The 19,249-nt window shown below is 38.5% G+C and overlaps 1 protein-coding gene across 1 annotated transcript; it reads right to left on the bottom strand.

Moving 5' to 3' along the window:
- Positions 1–6,223: 6,223 nt before the first annotated feature.
- On the bottom strand, positions 6,224–9,171 carry LOC18021258. Its single transcript, XM_024157999.1, has 4 exons — positions 9,048–9,171; positions 8,378–8,601; positions 7,156–7,417; positions 6,224–6,626 (listed from the first exon to the last, which is right to left on the bottom strand). Exons 2-4 carry the CDS (start codon positions 8,422–8,424, stop codon positions 6,279–6,281), a joined length of 657 nt encoding a protein of 218 aa, XP_024013767.1. The 5' UTR covers positions 8,425–8,601; positions 9,048–9,171; the 3' UTR covers positions 6,224–6,278.
- Positions 9,172–19,249: the final 10,078 nt, after the last annotated feature.

Genomic DNA, 19,249 nt, shown 5'->3' with positions numbered 1-19,249 from the left:
AGACTTGGCAACACTATCTCATGTCAAGGGAGTTTGTAGTGCACACAGACCATGAGACCCTCAAGCATCTTAGGGGACAGACACACCTAAAGAGGAGACACGCGAGGTGGATGGAGTTCATTGAGACTTTCCCCTACATCATCAAATACAAGAAGGGAAAAGACAACATTGTAGCCGATGCCTTATCAAGAAGACATGCGCTTATTGCCATGATGGAAGCCAAAGTTATGGGGTTTGAGTTCATAAAAGACCTCTACAAAGAAGATCCCGAGTTTGGAGACAGCTTCAAGGAGTGTAATAATGGAGCCCATGGAAAATTTTATATCTTCGAAGGCTTTATGTTCAGAGATAAAAGGCTTTGCATACCGCAATGCTCACTTAGAGACCTGATCGTCCGAGAAGCACATGGAGGAGGTCTTATGGGTCACTTTGGGGTAGATAAGACACTAGCTGTGGTGAGAGAACACTTCTACTGGCCGCACCTCAAGAAAACCGTAGAAGCTCATTGTGCAAGATGTGTGGTGTGCAAGAAAGCTAAGTCAACAGTCCATCCCCACGGCCTGTACATACCCCTACCTATTCCGACAGCACCTTGGGTCGATTTATCAATGGATTTTGTGCTTGGGCTTCCAAAGATCAACCACAAGGACTCAATTTTTGTAGTGGTGGACAGATTTTCCAAGATGGCACATTTTATACCTTGTGCTAAGGTGAATGATGCAACCAAGACGGCTGATCTATTCTTTAAAGAGGTGGTACGTCTACATGGAGTGCCAAGGACTATAGTATCAGACCGAGACAGCAAATTTCTAAGCCATTTCTGGAGAACCTTGTGGAAGAAGCTAGGGACAAAGCTCTTATTCTCAACGACATGCCACCCTCAAACTGATGGGCAAACCGAGGTGGTAAATAGAACTCTATCTGCCCTACTCCGAGTTACCATTGGAAAGAATCTGAAGAATTGGCTGGAATGTATTCCTTTTGTCGAGTTCGCTTACAATAGAGCTCAGCACTCGGCAACAAAGATGTCCCCATTTGAAATAGTCTATGGCTTCAACCCTACTACACCATTGGAGCTCACACCATTGCCCCCAGCTGAAGCCGTGAGCCTAGAAGGGGAACAGAAAGCTGAATTTGTCAAGAAGCTACACCTAAAGGCCAAAGAGAACTTAGAGAAAAGAACCGAGCAATATGAGAGGCATGCGAACAAAGGCCGCAAGGAGATGGTATTTGAACCTGGAGAATGGGTTTGGCTACACATGTGGTATGAAAGATTTCCAAATCAAAGGAGTTCTAAGCTTGCACCGAGAGGAGATGGCCCCTTCAAGATCCTAGAGAAGATCAACAACAATGCCTACAAGCTTGAGTTACCAGGTGAGTTCAATGTGTCTTCTACTTTCAATGTATCTGATTTATCTCCTTATCTTGCAGATGAACCAGTTTTGAGGTCAAAACCTCATCAAGGGGGAGGGAATGATGAGGACATGCAACCTGAACCGGATCTAACCGAGCCTCAACTCCAAGATATTGAAGTTCCAACAACGCATGAAGGACCAATAACAAGGGCAAGAGCTAGAATACTTCAACACAAGTATAATAAAAGCCTACAAGCCGCAGCTAAAGAGATACCAAGAGAAGATCAAGAGCAATGCCAAGAAGAGACGGTTAACAAGGGCCATTGTCTACAAGTTTGGGCTGATACATTTCAAGAGTTCTCATCAACCCACAACAGCCCAGAGAACCAGGACGTCTGGCCTCTTTTACCAAGCCAAGCCCAAGTTCAAGTGCTTAGCATCTCAAGAATGAATCAAGACGCTTAAATAGGGATGTTCAAGTTCGGTCAAAGACAAGACACGTTAATCATGGTCACAAATAAGGTAAGTCTTTCATTTCATTTAACTAACGAATTTCCTTGTCTTTGTTGTGTTGCAGCCAAGAGAATATAGTCAGACTTTAGCTTAGTAGTTTGAATTTTCCTTTATAGTTTTCCTTGTTTATTTTCCTTTGATGTTGCACCTTTCCTTTTCAAGTCCTGTCGCATTGAGTCTTTTTTTTCTCTTGAGTCTAAGCCGCTTGGACATTATATAAGTCCCTTTACGACCGTGTAACTTTTGAACTTTGATCATCAATAAAAATCGAACTTTTCTTTCAAGCTTTTCTCAGCAAAGAAAACTTGTTAAGCCTCTTTGTTCTAGTCGAGACCAGTCCCTCCTAGACCAAAGATTTCTTGTGTTTTATCATAAGCCTTTCACAGCTTATGTGGTGCACCTCATTCCCTTGTTACTTAACCGATCCTCGAGACGATTCCCTGGTTGGAGAAGCTCGACCATTGAATCAACCCTTGGCCGTTAAACCAAGCTTTGTGTTCCGAGATCATACAAGCCTTAAGACAGCCCTGAGCTTGTATCAGGTAACGTCATCCTTCCTGAGGATCGTTGGTCGTTGAGCCTGGCAGAATCTTTGAGTTCGGGTACCACAAAGAGTTCTTCGAACGCTTCTCTTGTTTGGAAGAATTCTCGTGTTCAGGAGTTCGGGCCAAGTAACCAGAGGTCTCCGATCCGGGCTCCCGAATTGATGGATCATGACAATCGGGAGTCCGGCGAACAGTCACCAGTTGATGAGGCAGTTGGGTTAGAAGAAGACATAAAGCCCAAAGATGCGACGTTGGATGAGGTCGGTGACAATGAAGATGCTGATCCCGATGATAACAATTTTATGCCGATTATCGATCTGGAACCGACGTGGTCCACTCTAGACACAGTTCGGGGTGCAATGTTGCCATGTTTGAGGAACTTTTCATCCTGAAGGTCGCCCAAGGTAAGTACTGGCTTCTATCGGCCTATGCCAATCCGGGTTTTGACCTGATGACGGGTTAGAAAGCGAGTTAGTTCTTGAATTGGGAGCAGAGCAACTTTTTCTTGCGTGTCGATTCTCACTCCGCTGTAAATCTGGCGAGCACATTTCAACCTGGCTGCAACGTGGCATTTGGTAGATATTACGCCGGTCAGACTTATAGAGTTCGTTCTCATGGTTGCTGATTCTTTTACCTTTTTTCTTTGCAGATCGTCACATCCCCGGATTCATACATAGGTCACTCAAAGAGGAAGTCTCTAAGCAGCTCAGTGAGGCCGGAAAACGTTGTTGTTCATTCGCTAACCAAGACCGGTTAGCTCGTAAAGAGAAAAAGGCAAAAAACAAGAGTAAATACCTCCAAAATAGTGTTTGCCGACCTTTACTTCATGACTTGTTTTTCCCTTACCGTCCGTTTCTGCAGAGTCCAAAGAGCAGGTTAATCCCAGCCAACTAAAGAAATCTCGACGAAGACGGAAGATGAACTTTGACAAATCTTACATCCCGACATTTGACTTTGATGGAGCAACTCCCCCATCGACATAGTTGGGATCGGAGAAAGGAATGCTGTGAACCCGATGATGTGACTGTTGAACGGCTTCTTGAATTGGTCAACCCTGACTTGCGCTGAGACGACGGATCCTGTTGCGATCGAGACTGGGATTCCTGGAAATCTACCTCCGGAAACCCTCCTTGAGAAAGGGGAGCTCGTAGATTTCCGGGCTGACGAGGTGGAACAGACCATCGCCAAGAGGGCTAGGAAAAAGAAGAAGAAGTCCTCGAAATCTGGAATCTAAGAGAGAGTCCGAGGGGCAGGCCAACCAGGTAGGTGATGGGGCATTGGTTCTTCATAGAGGTGATCTGAATGATCCTGTTGCGGATCCGCAGGCTTAGGTCGGTGATCTATCTGTGGAAGCGTCTCAGTCAAAAAACCCAGATCTTCCAAAAGACGAACGATCTCGGATATTTCTTCCTTTTCTGTCAAGCTCAATTACAACGAGGACAAGCCAATCCTTGACGATTCGGCCGCCTATGCCAAGCTGTTCAGGAAGATTATCCCAGTCAAGGCCCCGATACGGAGAGGAAGGATCTTTTCTGACCTAAGGTGTACGCCCGGGTCGCTCAGTCTGCCTCAACTATAAGTCCCAACTTTTTTGAATTTGTTTGTTGCTTTCTTACTTTGTATATCCGAATCTAACATTTGTCCTTATGAATTCCAGCTCATGAGTGATACCAACGAGCTTAATCGAGATTATGACATGGAGATTTCTTGGCTGAGGAAGATAAATATTGAAGTGAGCGCAGAGAGAGGCTCATTGGTGGTCTCGTACCGAATGGAAAAGGACAGGTACGATGCGGTTATGCTGGTCTTCGCTGAGAAAGAGAAAGAGAATGCTTCCCTCCAGGAGCGGGTCATGGCTCAAAAAATAGGTAGCCGAGCTGGATTCTGAATGGGACCTGCTATCCAAGGCATTCAAGGCAGAGAAGCCTGAGAAGCGGAGGTACCGAGACTTGGAGTCCAAAGGTCGGGCGGCCCTGCTCTCGTTGAGGACCAAGTGTGAGGCCAAGCTGGCTCTGGTGAAGGACTTTCTAGACAAGTCTGAGCTGATGAAGACACCATTCCTCAAACTCAACCAAGCCATAGGCATCGTCGGCTTCTGCGATTTCTTGAGGAGGCAGCACAACTTGATTGTGACCGGCCATATTGTGGATATGTACGAGAGGAAGGTGAAAAACCTTGGGCGTGAGGTTGATGCAATATCTCTCTCGGTCCTTGGTGATAATGCTTTTACCATTCCTTCAGCTGCGGAAAACCATCCTGCGATCGACCGAGCTGCTCGCTTGGTGGAATTTTGAGCTGATATCGCGCAACTGAGCTTGCATCCTCTCGAGCTCCAGGTCGCGCACAGTTGCCGGGATGGGTAGCTGCAATGGCGAGTTTCCGAACTGGTGGACCACAGACCGTGCTGCCGTAGACTGATTTCCTTTGCCTTGGAAGTCGGTGATTAGGTTTCGTCTTCTGAGAGGGCTTTCTTGTTGCAAGCTCATGATCTGTTCGGTGAGAGTTGCGAACTTGACATCGTTGCTTCTAACTAATTCCCGCATCTGAACGGCAAAGGCGTTCATGAGTGCAGTTGGATCGAAGGAAGCTACCGCTTCTTGATGAGTCTCGGTGCTGGTTTAAGGCCTGTTTGAACTTGGGCTGGCATTGTCCCACGGGGTGTTGGTTTGGAGTGGGTTTGGGTTTGGTCCGGCACCGTTCTGGGGAAATCTGACCTGAGGCCGATCCGAGCTCGGACTGTTGTCGCCTATGGTGATTTGCTGCCGGCCTAGGTTATGGTCTGTCGTGCTTCTTCTGTCATTGTTGCGAATGTTGCTTGAAGGTCGATTACCGAATCGGTCCCATTGTAGGCGCCAATTGTTGATTGTAGAACTCAGCTTAAGGGATAATTCGATAATAACGGATCAAGGAAGATTTTTTTGATTTAATTCTCGAGTTCTGATTACAAGTGTTCTAGTTTGGAGGTCTCTCGACGAACTGAAAATTATAAGTGTGAGCTAATTAATCTCTCATATTTCTCGGAGAAGAATCTAGATCCCTTAAACAGTAATAAATTCTCCTATTTATAATACATTAATATCTAATTCCACCAATTTTCGTTATTGAGCCGGATTTCGTAGTGGGCCATCTTATTAGACTGAACCTATTTTGATACCAATCATCATAAACCAGATTTAATTATGCCAAACTCGATTTATACTGAACTAAACCGGATTGCGGAGCATACCACCAACACAAATGAATTGACAAAGTGATTAGATCGGGTTTGCGGTTTCTATTGATCGGGTTTCAAATGGTTTCAAATTTCAATAGAGTTTGCGGTTTGTGCTTTTTAGTTGTTGTCTAAATATGTTCTTGATCCGGGTTAATGGGATTTTTTTTTTCTCTCTTTTATTTTTTAATGGGACTTATTTGGTTTAACTTCGTTTGCTTGTGGCTGTATCCGTCCCCTTGAGGTGAGAGCAATACAAATAATGAGTGTGTCCTTATACTTGTAGCTCCATTATTTCCACACTTAATCTATTTCGTTTAGCTTAGTGTTTTTATCTCTTTTGTTTGGTGTATCGGTTCTTTAGGATTATTTTCGTTCTTGTACGGACTCCCTTGTTTGGGGTTCATTTCCTTATTTTGGGTTTGATTCCTGGGATTTCTACATCTTCCACCAGTTTTTGTATTTCAACTCGTATTTTTAATGAAAATTATGTGAAAAAAGTAATTTACAAAAGAAAAACAAAAACTTTTTGGGAAAAATACAATAGAACATATTCACTGAACCAAACAAGATATAGGTTCATATCAATCAAAATCAAAGAATCAAGCAAGAAATGAAAAAAAAAAACAAAAAAAAAAACAATGACGCTTGTCTCTATGGTTCAATGATCACAGATTTGGGTCTGTACATTGGAAGATCTTCTCCTAGAAGAAGCGATTTTAAGATCGCATCGCAGACTCCCTCGTAGTGCACGATCAAATGGCCTCCTTTAGGAACCTCGTGATACTTGATCCATGGTAGCTTGCGGCACAAGCATCTTTGCAGCTGAAATGGCATCACTTTGTCTTCGTAGCCTTGCCATATGTGAACAGATGAGAGGCTCTTCTTGGGTCCAGACAGAGACGGGTCGGGTAGGTCCGCAGGGTCGAAGTCCCAGTCGCCGAACGCCACCAGGAAATCGCTTCTCAGCGTCTCGAAAACTCCGCGTTCTCGTAACCTCTCCTGGGGACACATCCATCACCATGAGTATTCTCAAATTTGACTAAGAGTAATAACCACTTTTTCCCCTCAATATATATGATTCTAAACAATGATCAGATTAAGGAAAATTGTAATTATACAGAATTTGAAACAAGTACAAAGGCTATCGATTTTTTTCTTCAAGAACAAGCATGACTTTTTTATCTATGCGAAACTTATTCAATACGTAAATTTTATTTTCCCCATAGATATTGTTTCTAAAACATTATTTTATTTTCAGTCTACGACTTACAAATCCGGATTATAACAAGAATTAACACCACTAACAAAAACCACTAAAACACAAATCCCATTCAAGAAAATTAAATTCTCATTTAATTGGTTAAAATACATCTTTTTTTTGTCTCCTAAATCAAATCATGGATAATAATAGTACATTTGCCTATATATTTAACAGTAACACAATACAGTTTAGAATTAAAGGATTTTATGGGAAACAAATTTTGAAGAGATTAGAGTAGTCTTATACTCTTATGAAAGTAGTTGGTACCTTAGTGAGCATTGGGAAGCCTTTGGTGTGCTTGAGGATTTCAATGTCTTGGTCGTTAAAGTAAAGAGGGTTTTTCTCTAGCATCGAAGTTGAAGGAAACATGTTTTGAGTCACCCACCAATGAAGAGGTCCCGGAAAATAGTTAGCAATCCAAAAAGACCATTTCAACACTTCTCTTCTGTAATCGTTTTTCATCAAACTCTTTGGAATCGAAGGCCACCGATAATTCGCAACCGGAGCCACCATAGCCACTCCTGCTAACCTATTACATATCATATTTAAGGTAATTCTTAGTTCTGAACGATCGTAGTATTAGCAAAAATTATTTTTTTTTTTAAAAAAAAATTGTGCTATCAATTGAATTGGATCATATGTCAACTACATAATAATGTGGCTTACTGGATCTTACTTTCTAAAGTAATGAATGAGATTGATTATAGATATTCTTACTGGCTATTAGTTGTTTGGCCGGTGAAATTGAGTAAGCGAACTGAACCGGTCCTTTTTTTGTTACTTCCATCCATTCTTAAAAATCTTGCCATAAATAACCGTAAAATGATGGTTCGATTTGGTTTGGCTATAATAACCGAGTATTCTAAATGTTATCAAAAGTCTAAACTAACCGAATTTTTTTGGTTTTTGTGCTGAAATTTGTTTGAAAACGGGTAAATTTGGATTGTTCGACTCGGTTCAATTATTTGTTTCAAAATTATTAAAACAAATTTGTAAATTTTTGGTATAGTACGGTATAAATTGGTTTGGGAATTTTTTTTCTAATAAAACAGAACTGATTGTCTCTAAGCCGAACCGTACCAATACCGAAATGGACCTCCAAACTGATTTTCTGAGTGAACACTGACGGATCGATTTGGTTAAAGTTCCAGGCCTATAATATATGTATTAACAAATCAAACTATATACTGAACTAAGGCCCAACCAAAACGAGAACCGAGCTTTAAAACATTGTTTTCACTCGTGAAAAATATTAGATTTAGAGCAATCATAATTTATGGTTGTGAGATTGTTATCAACAAATACTAAAAACAAATTGGGCCTCTAATTTGGACCAAAAAAAAAGATTGGGCCTATAATATAAATTTGAACGTGTTCTCTGACAATTTTATGATTTTAATCCTAAAGCAATTTTTGGCAACATGCGTCGGTTAGGAATGACTTTTACGCATTTACAAGTTAAACTAATCATTTAATTTGATTTCTTTACCTTTGAGGAATGTGTTTTAGGCAGCTCCAAACGGTGTATGTCCCCATCGAGATTCCGATCAAATAAAACCTTGATCCGATCTGTAACCCATCCGCGAGTTCTTGAACATCAGAAGCTTCACTCTTCAACGAACGTTTTGGATTTGGGTCACTCTCTCCATATCCAGCTCGATCGTATTGCACAAAGTATATACCAGTTTCTTCTACAAACTCCTGAGATTATAACTAAAACAAACCTCATTAGTTTTCAGTTAAATCTTTAACAACATCTCCATTTCTTGAGTTTTTATTATTTTACTTTGGTTTAATCTTTAGAATTCACAACCACAAAATATTACAAGTTACAATCACAAAATATTATTTGGTGTCCATAACTCAGTTTATTGGATCTTGTAATCGACTAGAATCTGATGTTGCTGAAAGCCTAAAACCCATAAAGCAAAATCTCTGTCCATCTCACAAAACCCACAAATTTCTAAGAACAAGAGATTTCAGAACCGTTCTAAAAAAGAGCACACAAAGTAAATAACACAATTGGAGAATTAATTTAAAGCACATAATTTGGATCTCAAGATTAAAAGTATAAAAAATTAGATCGATGACTGTAAGAAGAAAAGAAACAGATAGAATAGAGAGGATCAAGAAAAAAAAAAAAAAAGATTAGTGTATACTTGTGAGACATTGAAGTTCATGTCTTTGGAACTACCAAATCCATGAACAAGAACGATGGTAAACTTGGCATCATCCTTAGGGACACCTCTTTCCTTGTAAGCCAAGTATCTACCATCACGAAGTTTGATCCTACTTTCAGGATTTGGAGGTTGATCAGCCATTGTTGTTGACCTCGTGAAGAAGGAAAAACGATGAAGAATGTGTAAAGCATTAGGACAATAAGGAAAGGTAGGTCTAGCTGGAGTTGTCAGTAGAGTTATTATTCTATAAACAAAACAGTATAAGAGCATTATTCTATTATTATATAAATAAATGGGGTTTTCCTTATTGCTTCGATTATGAGCTTCTAGCAGAATATTTTAAGATCGTTGGAATATTCCGACTGCTGCTTTGAAGGAGAGAGCAAGAGAGCCAGAAAAAGAAAGGAAAATTTACAAAAAGGATGTTTTGACTATTTTTTTTATAAAAGTTTGTTATTTATTGTAAGAGAGTTCTGCAAATTTCTCACTTTTTTTTAAAGCAATTGGAAAACAGGGGTAAAATTTTTATAGGGAGAATTGTTTTTATAATGCCAATTCAATTCAGATTTATCTTTTTAATGTTTTCTAAAAAAATTATCCCCTTAATGTTTAAATTAATATCAACCTTGTTCTACCCTTTAATTATCAATTTATTAAATTTATTAAACATTATTACATTAATAGAGTAATTAGGTTCATGTACAAGGAATCGTCTATGTGTTTATTGTGTTATGCCATTATGTCGCCGAGACCAAATCCATAGCTTGCCCCAATAAGTTATTTTCTTTCTTTTCTTTATTTTCTTTAATTGAATATATCTTTATGATGCAATTACAAATTACAAATTATCAATTTTAAATGTTATTCACTTTGTCAAAAAGTTAAATTCAATAAATTATGATAAAAATATATATGAAATATTGATTGGACTGGCCCCCTATAGAACCATATTTTAGATTATGCAGAGAAGTACTCGAGTTTGTATAAAGACAAATTAAGTTTTGATATGATAATATTATGAAGAAGTAATTATTAGACAACCCTAGTCCATTTATTTTGATTCAACAGCAATTAACCTAGTTCGTTTCTCTTCATCAGCCATAAAAGTCTACTCTTTATCTGTCTTTGAGTTCTATAAACTACAAGTAATATAGATATGCAAATGTAGAGAAAATAAGCTTGATCAATGAGAAAGAAGAAGAAAAGAACGATGACAACAAAAAAAATGTTAAAAACCGATAATAAACATGAAAAATAAAATAAAAGATTTTCGAAAATATTCAGATTTAGGGATTAACTAATTTTCTTAAATTTTCTCAGATTTTGGTAGAAGTTGTATTCTACTTTAAAGTAGAATGAAAACCATTTATAGAACTTGGTCTAATAAGTAGAAGTTGTATTATACCAACATGTAGAATATATTATATCCAGTAGAACTTGTAATTTACCGTAATGTAGAATATAAGTAATATATAGAATACGTTTTCTACCATTCCATATAATATAAAAAGAACTATAGAAAACAAATTCTACAAGCTGGTAGAATATTAGAACATGCATTCTACTATGCGTAGAACAAATTTTAAAAATATTTTTTTAAAAAATATTTTTTTCCTTAAATGATACCGAAAATATTTTTATTATTTTCGAAATTTAAAAAAAAAATAGTTTCAAATTTGTTTTTTATTATAAATGTCATAACTGATTTAAAAGGGTAACTATGTCAAAAAGTGACAAAAAATAGCAAACATTAATGGGACTAATATTAATTGAATTGCCATTATAAAAGCAATTCTCCTTTTAAATATGGGCACCTCCATTGGGAATCTCTCATTTGGGTATTTCAACCTATGTTGCACGGAATGGCTGGAGAAGTTTCAATTTCCGCACAAAAATCGGAATGGAAATCAGAATCGTACGGAATCGATCGAAATCGCTTGGGAATCGTGATTCCAAAATTTTGATGTTTGGAAACGCCTAGGAATTGCACGAAATCGCCTAGGAATCGTACGATTCCAAATTGGAATCACGTTCTTTCATATTTGGAAGTGTTGCTGCAAATTTGGTTTGGTTTGAAGAAGAAGAAGATGATGTGTTGTTGTATCCCCAAATAAGAGCTGGTTTTTAAGTTTTTGGGCTTTTTATCATTATTTTTATATCATTAAAAGCCCTAAAAAACCCTGTTAAGGACTCCCGATAATGATGGTCTTACTCGTCTCACATTAAATATTTGTTGGGCTTAATATTTCCAAGCCCAAATTATAGTACTCAGTTTTTTTAAAAGAAAAATAATACAACTATTTGTTTATTTAAGAGGAAGAAAATTATAAGTCTAATTACCTTATCAATCTGTGACTTTAGCTTTATTTTTAATTATCTTCAGTTAAATTATAATATTTCTATGTATTAGATTTTGTTATTTAAAATTTAAAACATTTTAAAAATAATTTTATATTAGGTGTTATATATACACACATATATATATATATATATATAAAAGCTTCCAACACATACTGCTTTCTGATTTTTTTAAAAAATCTTCCCCCTTTCTGCGTATCCGCTTCTGATTCCATGAAGCTTAGATTTCAACTTATTAAAAATAAATAATATTGGGTTAGTATCTAAAAAATATGAGAAACTTTTGGATGGATTTCTCAACTATTTGATAAACTTTTGGGCGGATTTCTCAGATACCCCTTACAATAGGATCATCATATGTTTTTGTTGCAGTTGTGTGTCGAAATCATTTCCTAATTCTACGTCTCATTGAAGTCAAAAATTTGGGATTCCTTCAGGAACTAATGTTTTATCATCTACAGTTTGTTAAGTCATGTTTCTTCTTTTGGTTTCCTTGATAGAATTATTCTTGTCCACTATAGTGCGTTCAAAGGCATACAAAACAGAGATTAAAAATAAAATTAAATACACCAACAGATTTAAAGCCTATGTAAGATAATGGGACTAGATTTATCATCTGATCGATTTTTCAATCGCTCGATTTTATTAGGGTTCGATTGGTGACTCCGTTTAAACAAGGCGGTTAGAGAATTTTAAGTGGTTGTAGCTAAGACAATTAGAAAAGAGGCGATTAGAGATAGCAGTTGAAAAAGATGGTTTTATAACAGAAAGCGGTTGAAAATTAAGCTTGATTGGTAGTATTAAAGCGATTGAATAGTGTAAATATATAATATTATTAGCACAATGTTTTTTAGATAATTATTTATAAAATGATACAATAACACATAGTTAAAATTCTATTATGACAAAGTTTTTGATAAATTTGTAATTCACAACCTTTTTTTTTACATGTAACAAATTTTAGGTTTTTTTTTTCAAAATATCAGGATAATTGTTTTTAATAACTTTAAAATGCATACCCATTGTCTCATAAAAAAAAAAATTTTGTTTTGTCGAGTGAATTGAATTAAATGTTTAATAACAAAAAACAAACACATATACATACAAAAAAAACACAGAATTTTACTAGTTTTTTTTATTAAAAAGTAATATCAAACCCAAATTTTATTTTAAAAAAAACTCTAGTTACAATCGCTCGTTTTCTCCAAATGCCCTTTTTTTTACAGTTTGTAACCGCCCAAAATTTAACTTTCAACCGCCCGAATCTTCTTTCAACCGCTCGTTTTAAACGCTGATTACAACCATAGTTTTAAATGCTTTCTCTAATCGACGTTGCTGATTGGTAGCATTTTTTTAACCGTCCTTGCCAAATGCCTCCTAAATGCTACCAATCAGACCCATAAAAATTGAGTTGTGTCTCAAAATCCTAACACATCAGCATCCCACTCCATGACACATTAGTTTTGTAAAAATTATTTTTTAAATCTCAAAAATCTCAATCTTTAATTTTTAATTCATCAATGTAAACAATTAGCATTTTGACTCAAGTGACACTATGACACATATACAAAAAGTAGTTTTTATCGAAAAAGTCATTTTTTAATTTTAAAAGTTGAGTTGTGTCTCTCAATTCTGATACATTGGCACCCCACTCCATGACACATCAGCGTTGTCAAAATTATTTTCTAAATCTCAAAAATCTCAATCCTTAATTTCTAATTCATCAACATAGACAATTAGCATTTTGAATCAAATGACACTAACACATATAAAAAAAGCAGTTTTCATCTTGAAGAGTCATTTCTTAATTAACACCAATATAAAGGGGATGTTTTTCATTGAACTCCGTTTTACCACTTCGTGAATGACAGCTGAGAAAAATTGAACGATTCTAAAATACAATCGAAGAATCAAGAGACATAGTCATATGATCTATAAAATAAAGCGTCACTCCACACATCTTTCATTTCCTTTTTACACGCTCAAAGTGCTTCAGATCAATTGGATCTAGTGCCATGCACGTTCATAACCAACATTCATAACCAACATTGGTAAAGGAGGTCTTGAAATATCATATCCAAAATACAGAGGTCTTGACTCCTTTGTTGCTTTTGTTTTAATGATAGTGGCTTTTAATTTGATGTTTCAGATCAGAAAGGCAATCAAATCCATTGATGTAATCACTCTACGACGAGACAAGGATAACCAACTCTTCCCTCAAAGAAAGAGAACAAGAACAAACTGTAACAGAACTTACACACACATATATGTATAGATATTTCTATTCAATGTGTGTGATCTATAAAAAAAAAATTGTAAGCTATGAAATTTTTCTTTTTTCCATATTAATTTAGAGTTTCATACGTTGTTCGTTTTTCTCATAACATTTAGTAAACCATAAACTGTTTTAACTTATTGCATGCCTGAAAAAAAAATAGGATCTCTTTCTATGCGTAATGGGTAATGCCTATTGCCCAATGTTGGGTATGTGAAAAGAAATAATAAAAATTATCAATATTTGGTTTTCTAATAATCTACCAACTAAAGTATTAATATTAAAATAGTTGAAATGTAGTAAATATCTGTTACTTATGTGGCAATGATATCTGCTCTTATGGTAAAGACTAATGCTGTTCCTATTATGCGTGTCAAGTTTTTGTATTTTGAAATGCTCAAAACAAGCGAATTCACTCAGAAAATAAAATATTAAGTAAATGTGCCATATGACTTTGTTACTATTCATAATTAGGTAATATGGGAAGAAAAACTATTCAACCACTGTACATTTTTCAATAATACAATCTTACTCCTATCTACCCATCTCTCTAACTCTCTTCTCTCTCACATATCTTTTTCTCTCCCTCACTACCATTTGAAGCCTATAGCGACAAAAACTCTCTCTCTCACCTATCTCTTTCTCTCCCTCACTACAATTTGAAGCGTAGACAGCGATGAAAACTACAAATTTATTGTTGTCTTTCTTGCTCAATTGTATCAATCCGTTTCTGCTCAGCTTTTATTCTCTGTGCTCTAATGGTATACAAGAATGAGTTTTTTTTTTTTTAAAGTTCTGCAATATGGGTTTTCTCTGATTCGATTTGGTTTCCACAAGAGAATTAATCAAAGTTGCTGATTTTATCTAAATCAAAGTTATTTTTTTTTCTTCTCTAAAATTATGTATATATCTGCTGATGTAAATTAAAAATTCTGTTTATTCTCTAAAATTATGGATCTGAGATTAGGAAAGAGATTGTTCAAGGTGGAGATCTCGATGAGCACTTTAGTGGAATACATAGTTTGAACATTGTTAATTATTGTTTTAGTGTAATATATGAGTTGTTAATATTTAAAATTTTATTTGTATCATGTAAAACAAATTAATATCATACTTTTAAAGTAATCCAAATAGCTACCAATGTTTTAGCTCTAAAATGTAGATAGCTGCCAATGTCTTAGCTCTAGCATGTTATGAATACAAATATTATGTTAGAGATAATAAATAAATTGTTAGCGGATAAAAATAGTATATTAGAAACGATAAATAAATTATTAGCGAATACAATTTTAGTGATAGCAAGATAACATAATCTTTACTGATGTAAGTTTTGTGTTAGCTAGATAACATAATCTTGCCTGCAGAAGGAGGGAGGCCCTCTATAAAGTCCATGCTAATGGATTCCCAAACACCAAGTGGGATTGGCAGAGGATTCAAAAGACCAGGTTTAGCAGACAAATCATACTTACTCTTCTGGCAAATGGTGCAATTCCGGACATAGTTCTGAACCTCAGTACTCAGTTTGGGCCAGTAGAACAGAGATTTTACCCTCTGCAAGGTGGCGTCACGACCAGAGTGGCCACCAATGGCTGAATCGTGTAACCATTTGAAGATATGAAGCTTCACCTCAGTGTCATTACCAACAACAAGCTTCCCTTTTCGGCGCAGTTCGTTGTTGACAAAAGTAAACGTAGGGTGGGAGTGGGGATCCTTCTCCATGTCAGCGATGATTCGGATTAATGCAGGGTCAGTTTTCCACAGTAGCTGGAGAGAATCATAGAACTCTTGATGTGCCTGAGAGAGCGTAATGTGCAAGAGTTCTGATCCAGTTACGCGGGAAAGTGCATCAGCAGCGAAATTTTCTGAACCTTGCTTGTAGTGAATCTCGTAAGTGTAGCCCATGAGTTTGGATAGCCACAACTACTGGAAAGGAGTAGAAAATTTCTGTTCGAGAAGATACTTGAGACTCTTCTGATCTGTCTTGATCACAAAGGGCCTATGAGCCAAATATGCGTTCCAAGACTGAACCGCATGAACAACGGCCATAAGTTCCTTCTCGTATACGGATAGAGATTGGTGGCGTGGACCCAGTGCTCGGCTGATGTAGCAAATCGGATGACCTTCTTGCATTAAGACCGCTCCAATCCTAGTGTTAGAAGCGTCAGTCTCAACAACAAATTGCTTCTCAAAATCTGGCAAAGCAAGAACTGGTGATGAAGTGAGTGCCGTCTTAAGAGCATCAAAGGCCGTAGTCGCTTCGTCAGACCATAAGAACCCCTCCTTCTTTAGAAGGTTAGTAAGAGGGCGAGCTACCACGCTATAACCTTTAATAAACCGCCTATAGTAGTTGGCTAACCCCAAGAAACTCCGAAGCTGCTTCTGATTGCTCGGAATAGGCCACTCTGCTATGCTCTTAATCTTAGCAGGATCAGTGCTCACACCCTCAGCTGAGATGAAGTGGCCCAGGTACTCGATGACCGTAGCTCCAAAAGTGCATTTCGACGGCTTAAGAAAGAGTTGGTTGGCCCGTAGAATTGAGAAAACTTCAGCTAAGTGCTCGATGTGAGATTCCCAGTTCGAGCTGTATACTAGGATGTCGTCAAAGAACACAAGTATAAACTTGCGAGTGACCGACCTGAACACGTGATTCATCAGGCCCTGAAAAGTGGATGGAGCATTTGTCAGGCCGAAAGGCATGACAAGGTACTCGTAATGCCCTGAATGTGTTTTGAAGGCTGTTTTGTAGACATCAGCAGGACTCATGCGTATTTGATTGAAGCCAGCTCGAAGATCCAGCTTGGAAAAGTACTTTGAGCCCCCCAACTCGTCTAAAAGATCCTCGAGTAATGGTATGGGGTATTTATCTTTCACTGTCTGCTTGTTTAACCCTCTGTAGTCGACACATAATCTCCACGTCCCATCCTTTTTCTTTACCAATACGACCGGTGAAGCATAGGGGCTATTACTGTATTGAATGGTGCCCTGAACCAGCATGTCTTGTACCATTTTGTCGATCTCATCCTTTTGAAGTGAAGAATAGCGATAAGGTCGTTGGTTAACAGGGTTAGCACCAGCTTCTAGAGGGATTTGGTGATCAAAACCATCGCGGAAAGGAGGTAGAGCATCAGGTGCTTCAAAGAGATCACTAAAATCCTGGAGAAGGGGTTGTAATGCGCCATCTACAGAAGGATTAGTGTTGCGAGCAGAGAGGTGAGATAGCATCATGTCAGGGGTGAAAGGTGAGTCATCAACTTCTCGGATTCGAAGCATTGCGATTTGTGGCTCCTGTAACAATAGCTTATTCAGGCAGCTTCCCTTAACCACCTTGAGGCCTGATTTGGTGACACCTCGAAGCTTATGCCGTATCCCATTAAAGGTGAACTCCATCCTAAGGTTTAAGAAGTCCCACAGAATGGGTCCTAAGGTACAGAGCCACTGTACTCCAAGCACTAAATCGCAACAGTCCAACTGAAGAGTACAGACCTCGGTAGAGAAACTATACCGCTGCACACTCCAAGTGAAATCCGAACATTTGAAATTGGTGAGAAGGTGGTTACCATTAGCTGCTGCGACAGTCATATGCTTGATTTGTTCGAGAAGGCAACCAAGTTCCTTTGCCACAGAGATGTCTAGAAAATTGTGAGTACTACCGGGATCCACCAAAATGTGTATCTTCCGTTTACCGTATTCACCCACAACACGCATGCAGTGAAAAGTGGAGGTTCCACTAAGAGCATGAACGGAAATGACTGGTGATTTCTCAGTGGCATCATCTTCTCCTTGCGTTTGTAACTCGCTCTGATCGTCTTCATCATCGGAAATTTCCTCATCATCTCCATCCATCATAGAAATGCGAGCTTTCTTATGCTTGAGATGATGTCCTGGGTAAATGGTTCCTCACAAAACATACAAAGCCCTTTGTTTCGCCGATCCTGCATCTCATTGTAGGACCAAGTAGTAGATTTTGACGGAGTCTTCTGAACAGACTCGGATCTATAAGGGAGAGCCTTCTGCGATTCTGGAGGACTAGAGAGTATAGCTGCGGGCTTGTAAGGCTGGTGAGAAGAAGACTTCTGGTAATGTGGATTGAAGGGAGCTCGTGACGCCTTGGGAGGGGTACAAAGAAGAGCTGACTCATGCAGCTGAGCGATCCGTGCAGCTTCACAAATGTTATGCACGACGAACTGGCGCGTATGTAAGGAAAGATGCGGCGCCATATTCGATAGAAAGATGCTCAAGGCGTGTGCCTCAGAAAGTGGTATCCCTGAAGATGCCGTTTCAAATTTTTCCAGGTATACCTCAACAGAATCACTATCTTGCTTCAAAGCAACGAGCTCAGCTAACGGATCATCAAATAACTTATTAAAGCGCTTCGAGATGGCTGCTACATAATCGGTCCAGGAAGGAAAGATACCGAACCTGGTCGACATATAGTTACTGTGCCATTGCCACGCCTTGCCCTGCATATGAACAGATACCAAGCGAACCTTCAACTCCGGTGGTGTGCCATCGAGGCTGAAAAACTGTTCACAGCGGTCGATCCACTCCCGTAGACGAGAGCCATAAAAAATGGGAAAACCCATTTTGGTAAGGCGAGAAGACAGACCGTTAGGCAAACGCGATGATCCCTCCGGCGTCAACTCTGTACCGGCTGTGTTTTGAAAAACCCCACTCAGACCCTTCGGATCTGGTGACTGGATCATCTCTTGTGAAGAGACTCCAACTGGAGGCAACACAGTTTTTCCGGTAGAGAATCGGTCGACCCCACTCAGATCTGGCGGATCTGGTAACTGGACCATCCCCGAAGAGAGGACTCCAACTGGAGGTGATGACGAACCGGATCCGTTGATCGGAAACGAATGAGAGCTGTGGGTGTGATCGTGTTGCTGCGGAGCTGCTGCGGAATGAGAGAAATGAGTGAGGATCAGCGATTCGAGCTTACTAAAGCGAGTCTCGAGTGATTCGAGCTGCTTCTCGTAGCCGATACTCTGATCGGAGTGTTGGATCTCAGCTGATGGAGGTGCTGTGGTTTGTTTCTCCAAGGCCTGTTTCTCCTGAAGACGCGTTTCCGGTGGCATATTTGTGTGTCCCGAAGTCGAGAGCTCTGATACCAATGAAACAGTAAAACCTGAGTAACCGATAAATCCAATCCAGAAGCTCATCTAGAGCTCGGGGAAAGGGGAATAAGGGCTAGAAGATGATCTGGGTAAAGAAATGATCACCTTGGAGCTCCAGATTCAGGTGGAAATGAAGATGATGATATGAGAGAGAAAAGATAGATTTGGGAAAATAAAGTTTATTCGATGATTCTCTAAAATGGCCGTTAGGCTGTACATAAAGGTGACATCATCACATGGGTCACGTGTGACCGGTACAAATCGTAAACCAGTACATTAAACCAAAATACTAAAAGAGTCCGTAACCGGATTATTGAAATGAAATGTAGGTAAGGGAAATAGAAGTGTTCCTGTAACATAATCCCATTGTTATATTTAAGCACAAAAGTTTGGGGCTTTCTACTACTTTTCTCTGTGTTAAACCACGAGAA

The sequence above is a fragment of the Eutrema salsugineum genome, unplaced genomic scaffold (genome assembly GCF_000478725.1).
Source record: "Eutrema salsugineum unplaced genomic scaffold, Eutsalg1_0 scaffold_16, whole genome shotgun sequence".
Taxonomy (NCBI): Eukaryota; Viridiplantae; Streptophyta; class Magnoliopsida; order Brassicales; family Brassicaceae; genus Eutrema; species Eutrema salsugineum.
The sequence above is the reverse complement of the archived record's forward strand: the minus strand, read 5'-3'. Positions and strand labels throughout refer to the sequence as shown.

What these genes read in the sequence shown, in the direction of transcription:
- LOC18021258 (XM_024157999.1), bottom strand. Translation starts at nt 8,424, where the DNA reads ATGGGGACATACACCGTTTGGAGCTGCCTAAAACACATTCCTCAAAG. An exon ending in CTAAAACACATTCCTCAAAG is followed by an intron (nt 7,418 to 8,377) that starts GTAAAGAAATCA and finishes GATATGTAATAG; the next exon opens with GTTAGCAGGAGTGGCTATGG. An exon ending in GCTTCCCAATGCTCACTAAG is followed by an intron (nt 6,627 to 7,155) that starts GTACCAACTACT and finishes ATGTGTCCCCAG; the next exon opens with GAGAGGTTACGAGAACGCGG.